Raw genomic sequence first — 14458 nt, forward strand, 5'->3', positions numbered from 1 at the left:
CTCATACTTGGTGGTGTCAAAGGTGGATCTGGTTGAACAAGTACTCCAGCTTGACTGTGAGGACCTAAAATTCCAGGTGGACCAGGTGGCAAAGGTGGGCTGTGCGGCACGGCTGCACACGGATGATGTCCGGGGGAGCCTGGGTGCATCACAGGACTATTATGTCCCTGAGACATATTGGGTCCAGGACCTGGACTTGATCCAGAACTATAGATATGTTGAGGATGTGGACTGCCTTCCTGAAACTGTGGTCCTGGTGGTGAGGCACTATTATAAAATGCTGGTGGCCTGTAGACAGAAGGAATATTTCTTAGCTCAAAGAAAGAGGCAAGTAAGAATGTTACATTTTTAAGTAAGTATTGGTTGAATGTGCTTTTCTATATCAGAACGTGTTTTTAAGAAGCAGTTTATTCCATATTATCTCCAAGTGAAAACACCAATACATGCATCTTGCTTTCATTTTCAGCTCACAGTCTTAACTGCCACTCACTATCACCTGTTCTAAAACTTACTCAGAGATATTTTGAAAAATACAGAAAAGTACAAAACTAAGTAAGAATCACCTCTAATCCCACCACCCAAAGATAAATTTTTCTTTATTAGTTCTCTCCTAGTCTAGGCATACACAGAACTTTTTTAATACATAATGAAATTAAAATTATACTATATAAACATACAACTTTTCAATTTCTTTCTTTTTTTTTTTTAGAATATTCATGCGTTTTAATAGTTTTTTTTCCTAGTTGTAAAAAAAATATTAGAAAGTTCCAGAAAATGTCAAGAAGAAGTCTAAATGTCAAGAAGACTAAACATATTTACCAGTGACCCATCCAACTACAAGGCAAACATGACATGTTTATTTTGGCATATACAAAGTGTTTTAATATGTTTTTAACAAAGGTAAGGTCACATTTGTGTACATGTGTACGTACATGAGAAAATGTCCTCATTTCACTTAAGGTTAAATTATTAAACCCTTCCAGTAAAATTTAAAATCTCTTTGCAAACATTATTTTTGGTGTCTACATAGACAACCATGTCATCTTTGCATAGGAATTGTTTTCTTCTGTTCCAACCTGTATGCTTTTTTTTTTTCCTTTTCCTAAATCCTTGTGCTGGCTAGAACTTGCAGCACTGAACTAAGTCTTAGGGGGGACAACTTTTCAATTTCTGATTGATTACTGGTGGCATATAAAAAGACCTTTAGGTTTTGACTATTGTTCTTCTTTCTGGATATCTTACTAATTTAACTACTATTTCTAATAGTTTTGGCAGTTGGTTCCTTCAGGATTACTGAGGAAAACTGCCCAAATAATGGCCTGTCTCTCCAGGCCATTTTATATCTTTATATCTCTTATATCTTTCTCTTTTTGCATTGACGAGGATCTGATCTACAGTATTAGCCAACAGTGCACATACCTGTCTTCTTCTTGACCTTAATAGAAATAATTTTAATGGTTCACATTAACTATGATGTTTCTTATAGAGTTCTTGTTCCTCATTTGCTGACATCTCACTGTTAGGGATCCCTGAGTATTCAGGGTTAAAAGAACAATCAACAATAGGACTTAAGGCCCACCCAGGTGCACAGGCCCTGCGGTGTGGGTAGCAAGGCTGGAATGGTGGTGTTAGAAAATGCAGATCTGGATCCAGCTTATCCAAAGATGTTCCTCTACTAGCCCAAGGAAATATTTCTCTAAAAGAACTAAATATTCTTAAGCCATGCTAATGCCACTATCTGAAGGTGTTATCAGTATCCATGCAGCCTCCTAACAAATTGGGAGAAATATCAATTCATCCACCTGGCAGTGCCCTTCCGGATGGATTACTGTGTGGAGAGGTTTCTGAAGCTGTGTTAAGGATTCCAAAGAGAAAAGCGTGGATGGCATGCAGTGGAGGGTGGGGACAAAGAGAAAGTAGGAAGTAGCAACTGGGGTGAATGCCAGGTATCTGCTATCTCTACTTAAGTTTAATTATATGATTACCGTGGAATACAAGTTAGTTTCTTAATAAGAATTTTTAGGAGCAAAAATGATATCACTAAAAAAAATTTTAACTTACTTCTTCCCAATCTTATGTGCTAAATCCACAGTAGGTTTCACAACGATTTCAAAAAGAGATGGGATTTTCTTGAAATCATCAGAGAGATCTGTCTGAAAATCATCTTCCGGATCAGAAAAGGGAAAATGCTCTGGAGGGGTTGGCAGAAGCCCAACTCCTGGAGGTGGTTTGGGAAGAGGAGTTATGCCCCGTTTTCTAAGTTCTTCTAATTCTCTTTCATCTTCATTTGTGGCTTCTTCTTCAGTGTTCAACACCTAAAAATAATTGGCAAAGATTACTATTTCAACACAAGCTTTCTTCCTTACATTTAAAATTTTTTTCAATGTTTATTTTTGAAAGAGAGTCAGAGAGAGAGAAAGAAAGACAGGGACGAGTGCAAATGAGGGAGGGGCAGAGAGAGAAGGACAGAGGATCCAAAACAGGCTCTATGCTGACAGCAAGAGAGCCAACATGGGGATTGAACTCACAAACCATGAGGTCATGATCCCAGCCAAAGGTGGATGCTCAACCGACTGAGCCACCCAGGCACCCCTCTTCCTTACATTTAAAAACTGTGAACACTTTAATAAGCTAGTTTTGATATTAGAAAATTATCATTTTAAAGTTAAAATGGATCAGAGAGAGAAAACTCATTTTTGATAATGAGATTCAAAATGGTAAAGGATATTTCTCAAAGTACATTAGCTTTTTAATGGCAGAACAAGAGTAAGAAAAGATTCTTAATTCCTAGCCCAATATTTCTGCTTTTCTAACACACTACATTAAAAAAAAATTTTTTTAATATTTACTTTTGAGAGAGACAGAGACACAGACAGAGCATGAGCAGAAGAGGGCAGAGAGAGAGGGAGACACAGAATCCGAAGCCGGGTCCAGGCTCTGAGTTGTCAGCACAGGGCCCGATGCGGGGCTTGAAACCACAGACCGTGAGATCATGACCTGAGCCAACGTCAGACACTTAACTGAATGAGCCACCCAGGCGCCCCTTTAACACACTACGTTAATGGATTAAAACCTAAAATAGCAAACCCTTGATTTCTCAGGAGGGTTTTATGAAATGTAATTTGTAAAACATGATTCAAGTCAAATGAATTTGTGGTGAGACCTAACAAATAACTGAAGTGCAAAAGACAGTACTTACTTTGTCCAAAAGTTTCTTTGTTTCTTTAGTCAGATCATCATGGGAAAATTTACAATTGTCTCCTTGGTAACATTTCGCTCCACTGTGATAGAACTTACATGGAAATTCATGTAAATAAAAATATTAAGGAATAAACCAAGTAAAATCAAACCCCAATATTTTTAAGCCACAAAACATAACTGTGCTGAGTCAATCATATCATACTAAATTTTCTACAATCATGTCAGATTAGACGACTTATTTTTTTATTTTAAGATTAAGTATTTTAATTAGGCAGCAAACATTCAAAAATTTTAAATCTTTCTTACTATATTAAACTAGAAATTTTTTAAAGAAAAAATACTTACAATTGTAATAGCAAATACTATAGTATTCTAGTTATGTAAGTCCTGTAATTTTCCATAATAAAAATATTATATAAAACAAATTTTGTAGCAAGAGCTTATATCTATGAAGAAAACAAAAGGGCTTGATATGTCATGTTAAAGTCAAATATCCCAACATGAAAACTATAAGCAAATCATTCTCATGATTTTGGAGACAAACCTCAAACTTCTAAAGAAAATATTAAATCCATTAAGTTTATTAAAAAAATATACCATTTGTGTTTATGTTCAGGGAATTCCTGAGTGGTTTTAGCATATTTATTACTATAATCATTACACTGACAAGATCAAGAGAGAGAAATCATATGATCATCTCAGCAGATACAAAAGGCAACTGCTAAAATTCAAAATCTTTTTTTGACTTAAAAATAAAAACCTCTCAGTAAAATAAGAACACAGTTACTTAACTTGATTTAAAAAATCTTAGGGACACCTCAGTTGGTTAAGTGTCCAACTTCGGCTCAAGTCATGATCTCACAGTCTGTGAGTTTGAGCCTGCATCAGGCTCTGTGCTGACAGCTCAGAGCCTGGAGCCTGCTTTGGATTCTGTGTCTTCCTCTCTCTGCCCCTCTCCTGCTCTCTGTCTCTCTCTTTCTCTCAAAAATAAATAAACATAAAAAAAATGTATCTTAGAACTATAGTCACAAGGGGTGCCTGGCTGACTCAGTCGATGGAGTATGGGTACCTCAATCTCAGGGTTCTATTGTTGAGCCCCACATTAGGTGTTAGAATTCACTTAAAAATAAAATCTTAAAAACAAAAACAAACAAATAAAAACCTACAGCCACAAGCCAAAGCAAAAAAGCACTATCATTAAAACATGTATTATGTCTGTCACAATCACTACTGTTGAACATCATGCTGGAAGTGTAGCCAATATAATGAAAATTAAGAAGCTTAAATGTGATAAAAGAAGTATTTATTATTATTTACAGATGACATAACCCTATGGGGAAAATGTAAGAATAGGCTGAAAGCTTTTATTTCAATAAGGTGTTTGGTTTCTAAAGAAATATGCCAAATCTTAAAAAGATTTCCTTTTCTTGAGTAAGTCAAATTTATTATAACATTTTGATAGAGAAAGGAGGATTATTTGCCCTACTACATATCAAATACACTATTAGAGAGGGGAAAAATCAAACAACACAATGTGTAATAGTAGTATAGAGGTAGATCTGGTCAAGATGCCATTTTAAATCAGTGAAGATGAGACAATAAGTGTAACCATCTGGAAAAAAAATAAGGTCCTTACTGCACATCACACATTAAAAAATAATCCATATCAACTAAAGGTATAAATATTAAATTAAAAAAAATACAACCTTAACAACCATAGCTGGATCACGTTTTTGTAAAAACTTATGTGTAAAAATATATACATATATACATCCAGTCATACACACATACCTCAGCATGGAAAAAAAATCTTGAAGGCTTCACACCATATTGTTAGCATGGTTATCCATGAAGAGTGAGATTACTTAGGATTAAAAAAAGTCAACTTGAAAATTATCAAACATGTACCAAAGTAGAGAGAAAATGAGCTCCCTCCTGCTGGCCATGTAGGTTCAACAATTTTCATCATTTGGAATTCTGTGAGATCTTTATCACTCCTATACTCTCTTCTCGACTCTCCCCACAAACACTGGAGTATATGAAACACAGCACATTCCAAATACATTACGTCAGAAAATGTTTCCAAATTTATTTCAAATGGATAAGGAATATTTTTCTTAGCAATCACAACCTTACCATCAATCTGAAAAAATTAACGCATTAATTTCATCTGATACTGTCAATACACAAATTTTCCAGACTGTTTGCAAAAAATGTCTTTTTATATAACAGCTTTATTCACATCAGGATCCAAACATGATCCATAAATTGCATCCAGTTAATAGACCTCTCAAATTTCCTTTATTGATCTCTAGAAGTCCTCCTTGATTTTTGTATCATTTGTTAATTTTACTATTTGTCAATAGATGGTGTTTAAACACTCTGTACTGCATCGTATTAGGAGGCATTTAACGTATAGTTGGCTTTTTTTAGTGAGGTTAAGACCAAGCAGTCAGCCCCAGTGCTGTCAGCCCAATCTACCAATTATAAAGTTGCTCACCAACATTTCACCTAATGAGTTTAGCAGCCATCAGTAATCACTGCCCAGACCAATTAGAAAAGGGTGAATTCACATGTAATTTTGCCAGAGCCTGCCAAGCTCCCATCTATAGGCGTGAACAATTTTGCATTCTTACCACAAAGTTGGAATGTCATCTGTTTTTTCACAGCCTTGCTAACAAACCTTGCTCTCACTTTTAATTTTTGCAAATCTGGAAGCTACAAATGGTATCTCGACATACATTATATTATGAACAGGATGGAGCATCTTTTTATAACATTTTGGGAACATCTGCATTTCTCTATGAAAATTATCTGTATGTCTTGCTCATTTTTCTTTTCAATTTTTAGAAACTCATGTATTAAGGCTGTTATCTCTCTGTAAGTGATGTAAGTTGCAAATAATTTTTCTCATTTTATTATTTATCTTTGGCTACATAGGTCATATTTTTGTCATGCAAGTTTAAAAATTTTTGTGCAAATTTTCAATCTTTTATTGCTTCTGGATTTTAAGTCAGACTTGGGAAAGTTTTCTACTCTTCTGGATTATGAAGGAATCCATTCATAAAAATCATTTGATTTGTATGGTTTCATTTTTTATATTTAGCTCTATGATAAAAAGGAATTTTTTACTTAATTTGTTAATATTATTTTTTGACCTACATAAGACTATTTTAAATTTTAGGTGGAAGAAATAAATGTGAGGATCTGTGAAATATCAGTTTGCTGGCAAGACAGAAATAATCACAGCAAAGCAACACAGACATTAGGGCAAACAGATCCATGGAGCCCAACAGAAAGTCCAGAACAAAACCAAAACATACATGTAAACACTTCATCTACGATGAAGATGGAGTTTCAAATCAGGGAGGAAAGGCTCCATTAGTTATAAATGGTGATGAATAACCAGCAACATAATGGGGGACAGTTAACATGGAAAGATTCATGAGATTTAGATATAGATAGACACAAAGATATAGATATATATAAATTTTTTTAAAAGAAGAATTATGTATAATGAAATACCAATTTGAGTGGGGACAGGAGTTACAATTTAAATGTATAGATATCCAAAGAGAAATAGGGAAGAATGTACTGTGTTTGTCACTGTGTGATAAGATTTGATGAGACTTCGGTTTTATAATGTTCAATAACTTAATACTTATATTCATAAGTAAAATAATTAAGTCATAGAATAAACAGTTTGCCAACTACTCCTTTAGGAAGTACAGTTGCTTGAAGTACTTATAAGCTGAGTATATTAAATATAAAGTACCTTTAGTTCACAGATTTTCTTTTCCAAAGGGAAGTTATTTTATTTTCCTAGAGAATACCTCAGTTTGCCCTTTCGAAGCACAAAGGCTACCTAGACTTGGTTTATGTAATGTGCCATTTTAAATTTACAACTAAAGTAGCCTGTAGAGGTTGTACCTAGGATTTTTAAAAACCTCAGTAATGTTAATAAATAAATAAATAAATAAATAAATAAATACCTCAGTAATGTTTTACAACCTCAATATTTTGGTTAACATATTTTTAATAAAGGATATTATGCATATAAATGCAGTTCTCTCCTTTGGTACAATATCCTTGTAAATAAAATTTGCAGATCTCTTTTCTCTTCTCCAACTCTGCATCATGATCAAATTTACATTGATCTCCCTGTCACAAAAAAGAAAAGCAAAAAAAGAAGAGAAAAAGAGAAACATTGAATTTTCTCTTGGTATTTCATGGTAGAACTATGGACACATCTTCAGTCTTTAAATAAAGAGCTAATAATAATTCAAGCAATCCCTTGGAATTCTTGCCCAAGACAGTGGATGTGGCCATGTACAGAGGCCGCACAGTGAGCATGGCCTCAGAGGCTACTGCCTGGCTCTACCAGCACTCATCATTTCTAGCTGAGCTACTGTGGTCACTTAATTAATCTCCTGGTTTGGCCATGTTTAAAGTGGGGAAAATATGAGGTGCCTGGGTGGCTCAGTCAGTTAAGTGTCTGACTCTTGGTTCCAGCTCAGGCCATGATCTCATGGTTTGTGAGACTGAACCTGCTTCAGCTCTGTGCTGACAGCACAGAACCTGCTTGGGATTCTCTGTCTCCCTCTCTCTCTCTGCCCCTCCCCTACTCTCTCTCTCTCTCTCAAAAGAAATAAATAAACATTAAAAAAAATAAAAAAATAAAGTGGGGAGAATAACAGTAACTACTTCATAGGTTTGCCGTAAAGATTAAAATGTTTAATATTAGTGATCCACTTTGAACAGTACTTGCCGCATAGTCAGCATTATGTGTTTGTTAAATAAAACCTGATTTAACAAAGTATATTACTGTCCCAGAATATAATTAAATGAGCTCTGTGGTACAGTATTTCCATGCAAGATACATTTCAAAGAAATAGCTTTATGACAACTATATGAGAAATGAAAAACCTAACCACCCCCAAAAGACTAAATTTTAAAGATTATTTTGGAAGTTAAAATGACTCATGAGATATCACTATAAATTTACCTTAATACATCTCCCTTCCAGAAAGTATTTACAGATTTGTTTTCCTTTGTGTTCCACTGTGTGCTGATTAATGAATTCCTGAGTCATAACCTTCCATTTCTTCGCTGGTTTATTATACTGCGAGAAAAAAACAATTCATTTGAATACAACATATGAAATATTAAAGGTATTAAAATGGATTGAGAAAGCAGTATAATTACAACCTAAAGTGGCCAAGACTGGACATTCCGATGCTATCATTTATTTGGAGTTATGTTTCTAATACACTGCTTATTGCTACTAGTGGTTCAAATAACCCTATTTCTATTTTAATGAGGATGTACAACTACTTTTTAAAGATAAAAAGCTTGGGGCGCCTGGGTGGCTCAGTCGGTTGAGCAGCCGACCTCGGCTCAGGTCACGATCTCGTGGTCCGTGAGTTCGAGCCCCGCGTTGGGCTCTGTGCTGACAGCTCGGAGCCTGGAGCCTGTTTCGGATTCTGTGTCTCCCTCTCTCTGACCCTCCCCCGTTCATGCTCTGTCTCTCTCTGTCTCAAAAATAAATAAACGTTAAAAAATAAAAAAATAAAAAATAAATAAAGATAAAAAGCTTGAAAATTAACAATAATACTCAGTGTTGGCAAAGGTATGATAAAGTGTGCACTCTCATATTATTCTTGATAGCTATGTTATAAAAGACTTATAATATCCATATTGTTAGACACAGAATTTGTACTTTTCAGGAGTATTCTGAGGGAATCATCAGGGAGGCACACATATATTTATTCACAAAAATAACTACTGCAGAATTACTTACATGATAAAACAACAAACAAACAAAAATCTAGAAATACTCTACACATCCAAGATAAGAAGACCAGTTAAATACCTATCAGTGGTAGACTACTATGTAATCATTAAAAACTGATGAGATGGAGGGGCACCTGTGTGGCTCAGTTGGTTAAGTGTCTGACATCAGCTCAGGTCATGGTCTCACAGTCTGTGAGTTCGAGCCTCACGTCAGGCTCTGTGCTGACAGCTCAGAGCCTGGAGCCTGCTTCAGATTCTGTGTCTCCCTCTCTCTCTGCCCCTCCCCTGCTCATGCTCTGTCTCTCTCTGTCTCAAAAAATAAATAAAAACATTAAAAAAATTTAAAAAAACTGATGAGATGGAGAGATAATTTGGGGACATAAGAAATGTTCATAGAGGTGTCTGGATGGCTCAGTTGGTTAAGCGTCCCACTCTTAATGTCAGCTTGCATCATGGTATTGCTGTACATGGGATAGAGCCCTGCATTCTCTCTGCACTGGCAGCATGGAGCCTGCTTGGGATTCTCTCTCTCCCTCTTTCTCTGCCCCTTGTGCACTCTCGCTCTCTCTCTCAAAATTGATAGACATTTTAAAAAAGAAAGAAAGAAAATGCACATAATACTTTACTAAGTGAAAAATTGATCCCAATTTTATAATAAAAAAAGACTGAAGAATAAAAAAGAAAAAAGACTAAAAGAATATACCCCCACATTTAAAAGTGTATGTCTTGGGGCGCCTGGGTGGCTCAGTCGGTTAAGTGGCCGGCTTCGGCTCAGGTCATGATCTCACGGTCCGTGAGTTCGAGCCCCGTGTCGGGCTCTGTGCTGACAGCTCAGAGCCTGGAGCCTGTTTCAGATTCTGTGTCTCCCTCTCTCTGACCCTCCCCCGTTCATGCTCTGTCTCTCTCTGTCTCAAAAATAAATAAACGTTAAAAAAAAAAAAAAAATTTAAAAAAAAAAAGTGTATGTCTCTAGGTGTACTCCAAAAAAAATTAGAAATTTTTTGAATTATTTTTGTACTTCCTTTAAGAAAAAGAGGAAGGATATATTTCCTTTAGCTTTTAAATTAAAAAACAAAACAAAACAGAAAGAAATGTATTGTAGAAAATCTCACAGCCCTACATGTTTCCTTAGTTCTCCTTTAACCCCTATTCAACTTTTTTTTTTTGTCCCTATTCAACTTTCGCTAGGAGTACAAGAAGATTGATTTGCTAACAAAAGTATGATGCTTAGCCATGCTAAGGACTTAAGATTCATGAGCTCTATAAAACAACGCTATTTTTCAAACACCCGGTATGCACCATGCTTGGCATACAGTAGGAGCTCAATAGCTACTTGCTCTTATAATTTGATTTGTTTCCCTTTCCCTCAGTTTGCTGGAGATGGAGAACAAAACACAACCTACTGGAAATAGGAAATTTCCAGCAAACACTCGAGGCAAGAGATGGCTAGACTGAAATCTGACCCTCAGCACTTGTATTTGAAATATGCTTTACTGTAGGAATTCTTGGGGGAAAAAAGTACAAAAATACCAAGAAAAGACAATCCTATAGGTTCTTTAAAAAAATATAAGCATAATCAAATTGCCCCAGGGAAACACAATGAAATTGCTTATACTATACTATGATAGAACCATTTAAACTGTCTTAAATTTATGTAGATTTGACTCACAAACATTTTCTATTTCTAGGTTCACTTAGAACAAGTAGATATAAATGACCAGCTCATATATGCCTTCTCTACAAAGAATGGTGGCTATAATAAAATAGGAAGCCAAGGAGAATGCATTACACAAAATCAATGGGCCAGCTTGAAGAATATAACTCTGAAATTAAAAAGTAAAAAATTAGGTAATCACCAAAAAAACCCCACCCAAACACCCTGAAAAACACACCAAGTTGCACCTATATTTCATTAATAACTCATTCTATGTTACTTTCTAATGATATGCCTCATTGTTGTAATAGAGGATAGTGGTTTTTTCCGTTTTGTTCTTTTTTTTTTTTTTAATTTTTTTTTTAAATGTTTATTTATTTTTGAGACAGAGACAGAGCATGAACAGGGGAGGGTCAGAGAGAGAAGGAGGCACAGAATCTGAAACAGGCTCCAGGCTCCGAGCTGTCAGCACAGAGCCCGACGTGGGGCTCGAACTCACGGACTGTGAGATCATGACCTGAGCCGAAGTCGGCCGCTCAACCGACTGAGCCACCCAGGCGCCCCCCGTTTTGTTCTTTAGTTTGGTAAAAAAGTAGAAAGTATCTCAGTATCCATAACTGTGAGAAATCTAATTATAATCATGATATTCCAGAAAATCTAACTTTAACAATAAAATTTTAGGACAAAATAAAGTGCCTAGAAGATCTGATCTTTTACGTCTGAATCTACAGAAGCAACATGAATGTCCTCTACCCTTAAAGATCACTTGTAATGTAAGAGCTGGAAGAATCAGTCATCTAGTTCAGCACCCTCACTGGACAAGTATAGAAACTGAAGATTAGAGAAATTAGTGACTTGCCAAGGGTCACATGGTGAGTGAGCAGGCAGGTTAGATAGAACTCTCTGCACTGTATCACAATTATCTCTTAAGAAAACACAATTCAAGAAAAGAGGAAGAGAAAGGAAAAATGGAGGGAGAGAGAGAAAGCTAAACTATCTACTTGGTTATTTTAAAATTTACTCTAGAAGATGTATTACACTGGTATAAGGAAAACAAGCATAAAATATTTTTTAAATATATAAAGAAGAGGAAATGAAAGGATCTACCAGTAAAATAATATATATTTACAGAAAATTTAACAGCTGTTATAAAGACAAAAAAAATTTAGATGCTTTATGGCTAACAGAATAAATAAGTCTTTCAAATCCATCAAAAATTTGCTTGTTCTGTGACTACCCTTGAGTTTTCAAGACTGTGTGAACATACAAGTATCTGTGAGTTTATCTGGCTTTAGGAAGATCTTACACTCCTTGGAAAGGATGGATCTATATTGGCCACTTTACCATGTTCACTCTATCCTGAATAGGTCTCCCCTAGACTACTCCCAAACATGAGCTACATGCTTGGGCTCTGGCACTCTTCTGGTTGTTTCTGGAATAAGAAGAAATCTCTCTTGACAGCCAATAAACTGAAACAGTTGGTAACATTTTAACCTTAATAAACAAAAGGAAAAAATATTCTAAATCTGATGAATGTAAGAGAAAGAATTTATTCTGATTTTCTATACCATGATAAAGAATCTTTTAGTTACAGTCCAGATCTGTAAACACCAAAATGTCAGTGCTTGGGGTGCCTGGGTGACTCAGTCAGTTAAGCGTCTAACAATGGCTCAGGTCATCTCACGGTTTGTGAGTTCAAGCCCTGGGTCAGGCTCTGTGCTCACAGCTCGGGCAGAGCCTGGGGCCTACTTCATATTCTGTGTCTCCCCTCTCTCTGCCCCTCCCCGCTCACGCTGTCTCTCTCTCAAAAATAAACAAACACTGAAAAACAAAAAACATAAAAAAAATAACATGTCAGTGCTTGAAGGGCTCCTTAGAGTTAATTTAATTCCATACTTTCATTTTACACATTAAGCAAATTGAAACTCAGAGACAGGTAGTAACTTGTTCAAAGCCACACTTTCTTGGACGCTTATTTTTTTTTCCAGGTATAGCGTGTAGCTATTGGTTATAGGAGAAAACTTACTTTAGAAAGTATTCACATTAATTTAGTCTAGGGAAAGTAGCACATTCTAGGGGAGTCTAGGAAGATGGACAGACAGGTTATAATTACTCAGAAATTTCAAGCTTGTTTCCAAAGCTGCTATTCCATGGAACAGCGAGTGGTTCAATGAATGTTAATAAATGTGGGTGGGATGAAGGAGTGAGTTCAGGGTTAAGTAAAATTTGAAAACAGTGGATTGAACAAAGTAAAACAGGATTTTTTATATCTAACTTGCAAGGAGCCTTTAATACATTAAAAAAAATTTTTTTAATGTTTATTTATTTTTGAGACAGAGAGACAGAGCATGAATGGGGGAGAGGCAGAGAGAGAGGGAGACACAGAATCCGAAGCAGGCTCCAGGCTCTGAGCTGTCAGCACAGAGCCTGACGCGGGGTTAGAACCCATGGACCATGAGATCATGACCTGAGCCGAAGTTGGATGCTCAACCGACTGAGCCACCCAGGTGCCCCAAGGAGCCTTTAATACATTAATGTTAACTGAGAATCCCCAAGAGTAGAGTGGTATGTGTTGGGTTTCACTAATTTACCTGGGCCTGAACTTCTTTTTTTTTTAGCTCATACTTATTAACATCTCCCTAAATAGTGTACTAACGAATACATATTAAGAAATCTATGCCCATTATCTTTAAACCCAGACATCAGAAAACCAAGCATTTTCAAATTACAATACATTGCTATCAGTTTGTTCCCACTCAAGGTTGCAGCTTTTAATAATCTACCCTTGCTCTGTATAATTCAATCAATCTTACTGGAACAGTGACAGAATACTGAAATTGGGCCACTTAATCCAGAGTTGCCAAAAGGCTGAAATGTACATGTTCAGAGTTCAAATCAACACATATTTATTCAATATCTACCAAACACAAGGTACACAAATTCATCTTTCCAACCATTTATATCTCTTTTTCCTCTCTTTCAATGCTTTCAGTTTTACTAAGTTAATTTACCACTACAGTATCTCCCTTCTTATCAGCCCTGCTACATATTAAGCTATTATCATTTTAGTTCCATTTGCATCTGGGGAAAATGACTCCTAGGAAAGGAAAATACAGCAGAGAACTAATAGACCATACATTTTTGTTTTCTGACATACCAATTTTATTTTGAGGTGCTTTCAAACACATCCATTTTATTTCAAGGTGACCTAAATTTGCATCTCTATACTTGTATCATGACTATTAAAACAATTCTTTAATTATTTTTTTAAGAATCTGTTTATACTCATTTGATCTTAGCTAGAGAATTTTCATTTACTAGGAAAGTAGCATTACAATCACAGTGATTTCTCTGCAGCCAAACAGGTTAAAACTAGTACCTCTTGAAAGTCATCCATTCCTGAAAAAATATTAGGCCCTTTATTGGTTCTTCCCCCACGGTCTTTGCGTTTGATTTTCTTCGGCAAACCACGTCCACGACCAACATTAAAACTTTTAACCCTCTGTTCAATACCTAAAAGAGTTAAAATGTACTTCAAATATTACAGAAAAACAACGCAACTGTCAATCTATTAGCTTATAAGGAACAGCATATTTTAAATAGTATATAATATACAGTGCATTCTTTTTCTTTCTCTCTAGATTCAATGAAAAATATTAATTAAGTTTTTCTATTTTACTTTCTGGGTATTGCTTTTCATTTTTTTCTTTTTAAGGGATGTTAATGATAATAAAAAAGCAAGGCACAAGAATATACATGACTAGAGAAGTTAAATCTAGTTTTGTTCTTTTTAATTTTCCTTAGAATAAG

The 14458-nt window shown here is 35.6% G+C and overlaps 1 protein-coding gene across 4 annotated transcripts in view; it reads right to left on the reverse strand.

The window, feature by feature from the left end:
- The window catches only part of ZC3H6 (zinc finger CCCH-type containing 6), a 69845-nt gene that overhangs the window by 6931 nt on the left and 48456 nt on the right, over positions 1-14458 (reverse strand). For all 4 annotated transcript variants that reach the window (XM_042933035.1, XM_042933034.1, XM_042933037.1 and 1 more), the window contains 6 exons: positions 14028-14161; positions 8207-8323; positions 7251-7362; positions 3200-3309; positions 2062-2315; positions 1-288 (listed from right to left, as the gene is read on the reverse strand). The exon at positions 1-288 is cut by the window's left edge and continues 209 nt beyond it. In XM_042933035.1, coding sequence (XP_042788969.1) covers positions 1-288; positions 2062-2315; positions 3200-3309; positions 7251-7362; positions 8207-8323; positions 14028-14161 — 1015 coding nt within the window. The remainder of the gene's footprint in view (positions 289-2061; positions 2316-3199; positions 3310-7250; positions 7363-8206; positions 8324-14027; positions 14162-14458) is intronic.

This window comes from Panthera leo, chromosome A3 (assembly GCF_018350215.1).
Source record: "Panthera leo isolate Ple1 chromosome A3, P.leo_Ple1_pat1.1, whole genome shotgun sequence".
In the NCBI taxonomy this organism is placed as follows: domain Eukaryota; kingdom Metazoa; phylum Chordata; class Mammalia; order Carnivora; family Felidae; genus Panthera; species Panthera leo.